The following is an 11,786-nucleotide window of genomic DNA, read 5'->3' on the forward strand; positions in this document are numbered from 1 at the left end:
TCAAGGCAATCCAGGACAGTAAAACATGAAGTGTCTAGTAGTATAGAGCATTTATTTGGAAAAAAAAAAATTTACTAGGAAATAAAAGGTTACCTTGAACTTTGTTTCACTTACTCATTTTGTAGGATTGTAATTGCAAGCTCTGTGGATTCTTTTTTCTCTCAGAACAAGGAGGTAAATTCTTATAAACATTTATGGCAGGGCTACCCAGCAATCCTAATCCTGCCCTTTATAAACAACAGATCGAAATTACTGACCATCAATTTCAGTCATTTGCTGCGGTTTTGATATAAACTGCAAGTTTCTTGGGTGAAATGTCTACCTAGGGAAGACCCAGTTCTACCACTCTTCCTGGAAGGTAATACCCATTTAATACCCATGGAAACCTAGCCATCTCTGCAGTAAAAAGCAAAGTCCTGCCTCTCACATGAGCTTTCCAGCTAACTTAAACAGAGCCAGAATAAGATGTCAAGGTAATACTCACTAACTGGAAGCATGAATAAAATCTGTCTTACTGTTTAAGGCAAATGTAAACCAAATTTTCCCTAGGAAGGTAGTAGACCAGATCCTAAGCTGGTGAAAAACAGTACAAGCCCATTAACACTGCCAAAGTGTGTGAATAATTTAGAAAAAGAAATCTATGATGCTGTGCGGCAGCACAAATTACATGGCTCGATACCAATTATTATCTCCATCATTCCTATTCCCCCCTTTCAAGGTATTATTTGCAGGTCTTATTTTAATCATGTAAATTTCCTCTTCTCTCAGCAGTTCAGGTAGGTTATTTTATATAGTGCTTAAACAGGAAATTAAAAACATTCACAACGAAATTCACTGTTTTCATGGTATCTTCCTCTACCATCATATACTCACCAAATGAGCCTCTTTTCCTGCTCTGCATTTTCAAAGGTGAAGAATGGGAAGGATACTAGAAAGAAAGAAAGAAAGAAAGAAAGAAAGAAAGAAAGAAAGAAAGAAAAGAAAGAAAGAAAAGAAAGAAAGAAAGAAAGATAGAAAAGAAAGAAAGGAAAGTCCTGTACTGATAGGTTTACTTTTAGATGGATACTTAGCTGTTTGCTTTTTCATTTGTACTTTCTGGCTGTCTTCCACAGGTTGTGTAGGGTACCTATTGTCCCTTTCTTTTGTTAGCACAAGCAAATTGCTATTTTTATGACATCCACACAGGGATGCTCCCTGGTTCAAGGTACTGAAATGTAGTCCAGAACAAAAAAAAAAAAAACAGAAATGAAAAAATCCTTTCATTAGGGCAAGTGAAACTCTATAGTAAAACCAGGGCTTTATTCAGTCTTCCAATATAATGAAATGCAAAATAGCAAGACCAACCGGGTAACATTTTAAATAAATACATTTTACAGGTACATTTGCCAGTCTGAGATACTTCTGAGCCTACATTTTCAGCTCTTGGTCTATCTGTATAGTGACACTAATGGCTAAAGCCCTGGAGTCCTCTCTTCGGAGAGGGCTTTCTATGAGAAGATTCTGCACTACAGCCCTAATAGCGCTTAAAGATTATTGAAAACATTCACTGCTCTTTGTGTAAGAACAGCTGTACCTCGATTACTGGTTTGGATTGGATGAGGAGCACACTCTTGACGACAGTCTTCCAATTGTTGCCATTTATTGCGCTTTGATTCGGGTCTTAGAGCACATGAAGGGGTTTTCTTTTGGATGAAACTAAAGACACGCTCCAGCGCACTCCCATCGCTAATGGGGTTTCTGTCTATAAGACCAGATTAGAGCTGGTCCACAGCAAGACCCCTGACGTGCACACTGTGTGGATGCTGGGTCACCAGCACCGTTTTGCTCTGCAGATGGCCTCCTGCTGGGCTAGACTACTCATTAGCGTGTACTTAGTATGTCTCATTAGACTCACATCCAAAGATAATGACATGCTCAGGAAATGATCTGCGCAGGTAAGTGTGTTTGTTAGTGTAAAGAGCATTCATGGGCATGTTTACGTACCTATTCGGTGCCTGAGGCATATATAAATCCAATTGCTATCTGTTGTATTATGTGTTCTAGGTCTGTTAACAGAAATACAATGCAAGTCAAAAAGGCTACGGAAAAATGTGAAACAGCCCCCAGATCAGACAGTCAATGAAGATAATGAAGGCCATGACATGAAACAAGTGACATCTACAACTAAAATATATAGGGTAAGAAAATTCTTGTAATAGTTCATACAGCAGTGGTAAAGTTTGAGCTAAATGTGGCTAGTACAGTGAATATAGAGTACTCACAAACTCTCTGGAGCTATCTGTATTAATTAAAACTCCACCTCCACCAAGTCAAGGAAATACCTTGAGAATAGAGGTAGTTCTGATATTTTTAATCAAAACTCAGTAAAACATCCATAAAATCCATAAAGTATTTTTTTCTGTGATACATGTCAGGTATATATCACATATGGTGAGGTGTGATTAAATTAAAGTTTGAGCATACCTAGTTATTTGCTAAACATTTCCTTATTTTTAATAATAAACCACATGAACTCATGCAGTTTAGAAGCGTTATACGCCACTCTTCTGTACATTTCTACAGAAATCTCAGTGACAAGCAAACTTCTTGTCTGCTTGATCTCCAAGTGTTAGAAATAGATGTATAACTTTTGCCTAAAGAAAGACATACTAGATCATTTCTATGACTGCATTTCATGATGGGCTTTTTTTTTTTGCCAGTATAGGAGAAAGTAGAATTTACCCCAGAACAGCAGAACCTTCTTGATTACCTCATGGATTCGTACAGTAAACAACAAATACCACAGGAGGTGTCAAAAAAACTAGTAAGTATGTTGATGAATTCATTTTTGAGATGTGGATAATGAAGCTGAGGATAACACAGCAGAAAATATTTGTACTCAGCATAAGTAGGTGTAGTAAGTAGTAGAGCAAACTATGTGTAAAAGCTTACAGTTAAAACGTGCTGCAAGGGGGGCAGATTGTCTCCCATTCAGTCAACTGTTAGACCACATCTTCGTTTATCAAATTTAAATGCTAAGAAAAAGCTTTCAACTCTGGAAATACACTTTTATGCTCAAATTTAACCTTTGCTGATTGGAGCTTTGTTTCTTGCATTGTCAGTATAGGCAGTGATTTGAGTTTGACTTGCAGCCAAGCTTCCTTTCTATAAAGATACCAGCCTGGAAGCTTAAAAACATTTAATTCTTTTGAACCCAAATAAATGTGGATTGAATAGCACATAACTAATTTGTGGAACTTATTTCCATGGGAGGTTGAGGAGGTGAAAAACAAAAATATATTCAAAAAGGAAATAGACAAATTCATGGACAAGGAGATTTTTGGTTAAATATTATGGTGTCCTAAAACTTCTAGCTCAGGAAGTGCCTAAATCATTGATTGCTAGACATGACATTGAAAGTGAGACAGATATTCCAGGCAAAAGGACACTGTTTTTCTTTTTTTCTTTTTTTTTGGTCCTGTCTTTTCTTACGTCGCCTTCAAAAATACCTGGTTTTGACAACCATTGGAGACAAATTACAGGGTTAGATGGACCTATTGCCTGATCCAATCTAATAAGTCTTGTATTTTATGCTTTTAAATGTGAAATGACAATAAATATTAACAGATTTTGTTTGGTTTGATTTTTAACAGTTACATGAGGAATTCAGTGCTGAAGAAAATTTTCTGATTTTAACAGAAATGGCTACCAGTCATGTGCAGGTTCTTGTGGAATTCACTAAAAAACTACCAGGTATATCCAGTGTGTTGGGGCAAATTTTGTTATTGCAAAGCTTACGTGCCTTTGAGTTGCTATTTGGTGATTGTTGTGTATATTTTGAACACTATATAAAAATACCTCCTCCTCTGACGCATATGCATTCTTCAGACACTGTCTAAAGAAACGGAGCTTTGTGCTCGGAGGAATAATTTGTTGAATAATTCAAACTCTGTCACTCTGAGATGTGGCACTCTTTACCTATTGACAAACAAAACGCTCAGAGAAGGGGCTGCGTCTCGAGAGAGATTTTATTTTCATATATCACTGCAGTGCCAAATAGGCTGCCTTTAAATTACCGCTAAGGCTTTGCCAGACTCCGCTTCACACTCTGTGTGGCCTTTCTAGCAAAGCTTCTAGGTCATGGTGTCCACTGAATTGTGAGTCCTAACCAAGAACTTTCCCTAGCTGGTGGCACCAATATTTATGGTCCTTGCGTGGTGTGTTAAGGACAAGCACTGAAAACCTGTGTTTATCATTAGTATTTTTTAAACTCTCAAGTTGACGTTACCTCGAGAGTGAACGCAAGGCATGGTACAGGTTCCTTGTAATTAAGGAAGGTGCATTGTAATGCTTAGCTGTATGAAAACATTATTTTTCTGGCATTCCCATCATATTGACCCTTCCGGTGTGTGTTACAGACTTGCTTCAAAGCCTAGCACTGCAGTTGTAACTCTTTTTTTATGCTAACTGGGATACTGGCTCGCAGTAAATGAAGAAAGGAGGAGCTTTGTAATTGAACAATCTCCTGTTTTCAGTGTTGAGCTAGGATACATCCGGCAAGATTTATCACCTTTTTGTTTCATCTCTACTTTGTATTTTTCTGTGCTTCCTCACAGAATCGGGGGGTGGCTATTAGGTGGGTACCTGCATGGGCAAGTATGAGAAGAATTTCCCATCATCTTCAGGTCCCCTTTCTTCTTCAGAGGAGCAACTCTGTATTTACACAAGTTACCAAATTCCTTCTGATTTCTTCAGTGGGTTTTAGAGTCCTTCCTCTCCAAAGAGAGAAACATGTATTTAAAACACAGCAGGAAGCCTGTATGTAAACTAGTATTTTAGTCCAAAGGCAAGGTGAAATATTTAAAATTAGATACTTCAAATGCTGATTTTTGCCATCAGAGCACAGAAAGGGCTGAAAGTAGCATGGCAGAGGGCGAGTCATATAGAGAGCTCTGGTGGAAACGTAGCAGATGTTGGGCAGCACCATCAGTCTAGACAAAATCTCTACTCTTGGTTGTGTTATGCCACTAGATTTTGCTTATCATGTTCCTCTTAAAGTACCATGAATGCTGAAACACAAGTCTAATTCTCATAAACTTCAGTCATTTTCTGGAATCTGGGTTTCAGTTTCCACAGCACGTGTCATGCCTGCTAACATCAACATCGAGGTTACGCAGATGTGTAGCACCTCACGTGCAAGGACTTCAAGACAGAAAGTAGCAGGGACTTTTCTGTTGCTGCCTTACTTATCTCTAATGTCTCCCCAGGCTTCCAAACCCTTGATCATGAAGATCAGATTGCTTTGCTGAAGGGCTCAGCAGTAGAAGCCATGTTCCTCCGTTCAGCTGAGATCTTCAGCAGGAAACTCCCCACAGGACATACTGTCCTTTTAGAAGAAAGAATTCGCAATAGTGGTAAGTATCTTGTTTAATGAGGAAAAAACAAACCACATCATTGCACTTCTGTGTCAGTATGTTGTCCTTGAAAAGCTAGTAAAATTGTTTATTAGCACTGAAACAGCTTTATCTGAATGTTGTTCTTTATATTAACTAGAAGAAATGTAACTCAGCCTTGAGTCTAAAGGTCATAAGGTAAAGGTTTACTTAAAAATACATTGCAAGTATTATGAATAACATATCAAATAAACCCAGTGCAAGTCTCCAGTTATAAGCATGAAAGAACGATGAAGAAGAAGTACCACCATTTCACATTATTCACATAAAATATCAATATTTATGCTTTCAAAGGCAATCACTATATATAAGAAAGGAAAAAAAAAAAGATTTTAGGATGTTACTGGAGATGACTGAAGACACCTACCTATTCTTAGGGTCTATTTGGTAAAATTGAATCACACTGCACAAGATGCATGGAAGAATTATAAACATGGCATATTTTCAGTATGTTTTCTGCTTCTTAAGGTCCATCCAAGGCTTAGCTGTTACGACAGATTCTACTGGTTCTAGACATAAATCTTAATAATTACGAAAAGCTGAACAGGGCTGGATACTGTTAGCTCCTTTTTTTTTTTTTACATACACCTCACTGAAAAAAAGAAAAAGACTAAATGCAGCGACCTGAAACACCCTGCAAAGACAATAGACAGCAGCGAAGGAAATGCAGTGATAGTTGAGTGAGAGATTAGAAATTAAATTTATAGGAAATGAATGAAGAATAAGCATCAGGATTATTCATGGCTCCTAGTGAGGTCCTAAACACTGTCAGGCCATCAACCATAAATTATTGCTGTTAGTCAGAACTTCTGTCTGCACATTTTTAGGTGCAAACAAATGTCTGAATGTCACATAAGTCCTATTGTCAAGCCTTGATGTCTATATGCATAAAATCAGGGTTGGGGATCCTGCCTAAAAGTCATAAGCTGCCCAGACTTCTGTCACCTGCCACCACATCCACTTGGAAGCTGCTCTCATCTATTAATATTTATGCCTTCCCTTGTTTGATTCTATGGAATGGATTTTTTTTTTCTCCTGATAAAGAAGCCAGAGATCTGGTGGTGATGACCTTTGAGCATTAGCAGGTTTCATTTTTATTCTCATGCTGATGAGGTGTATTTTTATTTCTTACCTTGAGCATATTGCTCAAGTCCTGGTGCATTTCAGTGACTGCCTTTGTTTGTGCCCTTGTGGTCTTTCTCCATAAGGTGTTATGGAAATTCTTTCATTAGCTGCTCCTGAGACTGAAATCCTCTCCCACTCCCTCTAATATTGAGACTTAATGAGAAATACAGATGTTTTATTTAATTTTAATGAGATCTCGTGCCACTTAGTCATCTTATTTGATGTTTCACTACGCATACACCATGTTGTGACTGATTGACTCATTCTGTGAAAGGCTGACATCCTAGTTATTTAATGCTTAGTTTCCTTCTGTTATTTTGAAAGCAAATTCTCCCCATTATTGTGCAGTACAATAATTTTAAAAAACAGTGCTGAGATACTGAATGTTTTCTCAGTGAGAATTTGTAGCTTCTTTTCCTGAGGACACCTGTTCTCAGTGGTCATTAAGAGCCACAGATTTTTATTTTATCATTTTATTCCACATGGTAGTTCTACTAATTTCAGTATTGGGGAATAAGATACTATCTGATATGGACAGAAACACAAGAATCTGGACCCAAATTTTCATTTGGCAGCAGGACACCTGACATCATTGTGAAATATACTGTTGTCTTCCTGGATGGGTTACAGGTGCTGAAGTACAGTAAGATCCAAGGGAAAAAAAAAAAAAGAAATAGCCACAATTTCAAAGCATTGGCAAGAAGCCACCTTTTGCCCTTGAATGTGGGATGCAAAGTTCCCATTTATTTGGACAAGAGACTCCTGCCACCAAGGGCAAAATCCGGCAGCGGAACAATGGATACCTCATCACTTCCGCTGCCTTGGGTTTTTATTATTTGATTACTAGTACTGAGTAATGGTAGTGCTTCAAAACCCCATTGTGCTGGGGTTTGTGCAGAGAAACAAAATTAAATTATCTTCACTGCTGAGCCCAAATAATCTGAGAGAGAGGAACCTGGCCAGTATCTAGCCTCTTGTTTCTAAACATACCTGCAAATCATAGGTGTTTAACCCTCCAGATGGTCACGTGCATCCACACGGAGGGAGACTTTTACCATCTTGGGACTCAACCTAAAACTGCAAAACCCACACTGCCCAAAACATTTAGAACTTAGGACCACTTTAAATTACAGAGTATAGGAAAGAGCTTTTCTGTTTCTATGTGGTACTGCACAATCTATCACGTGGAGTTAGCCAGCACCATGTTCCTGAATTACAAATAAAATTGACAAAAGATGTTTACATTGTAGCTACAGAGTTAATTTATACCCATGAAAACAAGAACAGATGTCAGAGGACCCAATCTCTTTTCTTCTGCCTAAGTGTGCTTCTCCAGGCCAAAAACTTATTTAAATAGACTCGACCTATGAAGACTAGCTCAAGGCAGTGCAGATGCTGCTGCTGTGTGCCAGACCGCACTTCTCTCCTGACTGCAGGCACTCAGGCCACTGCCAAAGGATGGTATGTGGCAATATGTCATTTGCATCCTCCTTGCAGGTTTGGTTGGTTTGTTGTTCTTTGTGTTGTGTTTTTGTTTGGTTGGTTTTGGGGTTTGTTTGTTGTTGTTTTTTTTAAAACTAAGGTTTCTTTGCTTACAATGATGGCTTCACAGTAGTCCTGTCGATTGCTTTTGAGAAGATGGGTTTTTGCTGTCCTGATTGTGAGTTCTCCTTGGCACATGCTAACCTCTCATTTAAGTTGCCCATTTAACCTCTACAAGATGATGATAGAGGAGAGGTCACATGAACATGCTCTGGTCTATCTTCTCTACTGGCTACATTTTCCCCTTTTCATCTCTCAACATCAACACAGTGAATTTGGTCAGTGTTTAAAGGGCCACTGATGTATTTGACCAGGCTAGAAGGCAGAGCTTCTAAGCAGCATGGAAAACAGTTCTGGTAGATGAAACACTGTGAAAGATAAGATGTAATTTTGCAAGTAATTAATATATTTTATTTTCATAAAACAGCTACTAATATACCCTTGGGCACCTCCATGTTTATCAAGAAAAAAAGATCTCTTTATCCATATTAATCACACAGTGCTAGTTACTGTTAATTAGTACTTACTCTCAAGCTTTCCTCTTGCAATAGATTAATCTATTCAGTTCTACTGAACAGCCAAAATAGAAGAGAGAATACTAGTCTCAAAAAGCTGGCAATACTGACTCGATATCACAGTAAAAACATCTATTCCAGGATTATGTTAAGCAGATAATTATTTATGAAATTGCAAACCTTATGAAAGCAACAGTCATCTTACCTTCAGAGAGAAATCATAGGAACAAAACCCTAAAAAAGGCAAGGTCTAAAACAACGCTGTGTCTTAAGCTACAGACAGGAATGAAATTGTGCAAGAAGTAAGGGGTGCTGAATGAATAAAGCTCACAGACTTAAATCTGCTCCAGTCTAATGCCGCAAGGCCGTACTCCGTAAAGCTAGTATTTCCCGTTGACTACCCTGGGATTTACCACCGGTCATTCATTAAGAGAGCAAAATCAATCAAATGAATTGCAGTATCTTCCACAGATGATAGAGTTGGGCTGGTGGTTTGGTAGAAATTTGTGTAATTCAGAATGATGCACAATGCAACACGCAGGAGGGGTACGTTCTTGTTGCCATAACACAGCATGAAACAAAGTTTTTGAAACACTTTTTGAGAAAAAGCTGAGAAGGAGGCACCATTAACACTGACCAGGAAGCCCTGCCTAGGTGACACAGTACTGTGCAGTGCTCGTCTGATCTAAATAAAGAGGGTTCGACGGAGAACTTTTCTGTTCTCAATGAGGCCAGAAATATAACTTTATCTATTTGATTTTTTCCACTTTCGGAGTATGATTTGTAACAATGACATTTGAAAAGTCATATAATTCATTTCTCCTCTAGCCTTTCCAGTTATGAGCACCAAATTGCCTTTAATTCTTTTTCTGATAACCTGAATTGAAGTGACAACATCTTGTACAGTAGATAAGGAAAAAAGCAAGAACTATAAACATCTGTTTCCTGCTTTTTTGCTTTCTGGTGGAGCTTATTAAATCCAAACTGAAGCATTTTCAATCGCATTAGAAAACAGCCCCCTCTTGTGATGGAACAGCGGTTTGTGGAATGTGCATACAGGATGATGAAATAACAGGGAAACTCCAGCACAGATGGGATAAGGACAAATCTAGTAACCAGGAAAAAATTCCATTAACTGAGTCTCAAAATTGCTCACTTTGCATGGCTTTATTCATAATTGTATTGTGGCATATATCTATTTAAAGATTTCAAAGTTCTGTTCTCTTTAGTAAAAGCAGTAAATCAGCTGCGTTGCTGAAACATCCCTTTTTAGTCCCTTTCACCTCTTCTGTTTCATTTTATTTCTCTGTTTGGAGTACAGTAGTGCAGAGAAGCTTTCTGCCTTAATTTCATTTGCTTCCACATCTATACTCTTTTTGCTTCACCCATCCATGCTTTAGTTTCTCTGTGCTAGATTATAAGCTTTCTGGGGTAAGGATTGTTTTACTGCATGTTTATACAGCGCCTGGCACAAGAAGGACCTGAATTAGTTATTCCACACGCTGTTCACCGGCATCATTTTCATCCCACTTCTGCTATATTGAAAGTAGAACTTGAGGAGCTTTGTGATCAGCAAAACAATGAATTCATCCAGCTGAAAACTAACCTGACTCAAAACCAAAACAAAACCAAACAAAAAAAATCAGATGATGAATATGAGAAACAAATGATGGGAGTCTTAGTCATAGTCCACTTCCTCCCATTTCCTGTCTGCTGCCAAGACGATCGTGCCCAGCGGCGCGATACCTTGCAGACAGACTTCTAAAAATATCCAGTTTGTCTTGGACTTTTCTCATATCATTGCTGAGCTATTCACTTCCACAAAAGGAATTTGTTTGCTTTGCTTTAGGGCTCAGCTAGACTTATTTTTTCTCATTTCTAGATTCACATGAACTTTAAGACTTTGGTGTGTTACATGGATGTGTTCCTTACGTATGTCATATTGTAAGGAACTTTGGCATTTAAAACTGCCCGAGAGAGACAGGAGGTTCCCTGAAAGTTAGCAATAACGAGTGTCCAAAATTTTAAATAATGTGGATGACTAACGACATAAACCTCGCAGAACATTAGATGCTATGACTATTATTTGCTTTGTATAAAGCTCCAGCTGTGTTACTAACTTCCACAGGATGAGCTGACTCGCATCATATGTATCTGCTTAATTGACTTAGACTCTTCTCAATAATATTGAACTTGTTACAAAAACAAGATTTGTGGCTTGCAACCTGAAGTGAACATAGGTTGCTCATGTCACATGTTTAAACACATCATTCAGCCACAAAATAAACCACACCCTGCAAGACCATACTTTCGCTCTGTTGGTACACATAACTATTCCACTGGTTGAAGTAAGTTCTCACTGTCATAGCACAATGTGACTTGTTCATAGTTAAGTCAAGTGACTTCATGTTTCCTTTCTTTGAGTTCCACTTGCTGAGTTTCATTTTGAATTTCCCCTGTTGGCAGCACTCCAAACCTCACCGGTCCTGGACTTCAGCTTTGTGTTGTATACGACACTCAAAACCGCATTATTTCATGTGGTTTCTGCAACAAGTTAGAAAGTTTTCTCCCAGAACAGCTCAAAATTAAGAGTAAAACGACAAGAAATCCTATGGCCTTCATCTGTGGGAACAGAGGAGGTTTCTATCTTTTCACCCAAGGAAGGACTAAAGGCTTCTTGCTGCAGAACCACTGGTTCAGATCTCTACACCTCATCCATGCCACCACTTCAGAGTTGCAAGCAGCCATTGCCAACAGTCAAGTAGCCTCTGAGTGACTCACACTCACCAGTTTAAAAAAAATAATAATAAATTTGATGTCACAGGACCTACTTCTCTTTTACACCAAAAAGCAGAATGGAGTACATCTGTAATTTAAGGCTAAGTAAGAACATTGTGACCTGATGATAAAGTCAGTAAGAGGAAGCCCCATTAGCATGCCCCAGTTTGGTAATCCCAAAGGGTTTTGCTGATGGCGAGAGAATAGCATGATCCCGTCCTTAAACTGGGCTGGATTTTAATTATGTATAGCTCTGTACTTTATAATACACTGGTTTATGCTGGAAGGTAGGAGTAGTTGCAAGCAAGTTGATCTTGGACTACAGGTAATCCTAGACCTAGATAAAGTTTCAGGCTACATAAAAGGAGCAATTAAGACTCTTTATGGAGACAAC

At 38.4% G+C, this 11,786-nt stretch overlaps 1 protein-coding gene across 6 annotated transcripts in view; it reads left to right on the plus strand.

The window, feature by feature from the left end:
• The window catches only part of NR1H4 (nuclear receptor subfamily 1 group H member 4), a 39,249-nt gene that overhangs the window by 24,690 nt on the left and 2,773 nt on the right, over positions 1-11,786 (plus strand). For all 6 annotated transcript variants that reach the window (XM_054848644.1, XM_054848663.1, XM_054848654.1 and 3 more), the window contains 4 exons: positions 2,044-2,177; positions 2,705-2,803; positions 3,633-3,732; positions 5,247-5,393. In XM_054848644.1, the coding sequence (XP_054704619.1) occupies positions 2,044-2,177; positions 2,705-2,803; positions 3,633-3,732; positions 5,247-5,393 (480 nt within the window). The remainder of the gene's footprint in view (positions 1-2,043; positions 2,178-2,704; positions 2,804-3,632; positions 3,733-5,246; positions 5,394-11,786) is intronic.

Source organism: Grus americana, chromosome 1 (genome assembly GCF_028858705.1).
Source record: "Grus americana isolate bGruAme1 chromosome 1, bGruAme1.mat, whole genome shotgun sequence".
Taxonomy (NCBI): Eukaryota; Metazoa; Chordata; class Aves; order Gruiformes; family Gruidae; genus Grus; species Grus americana.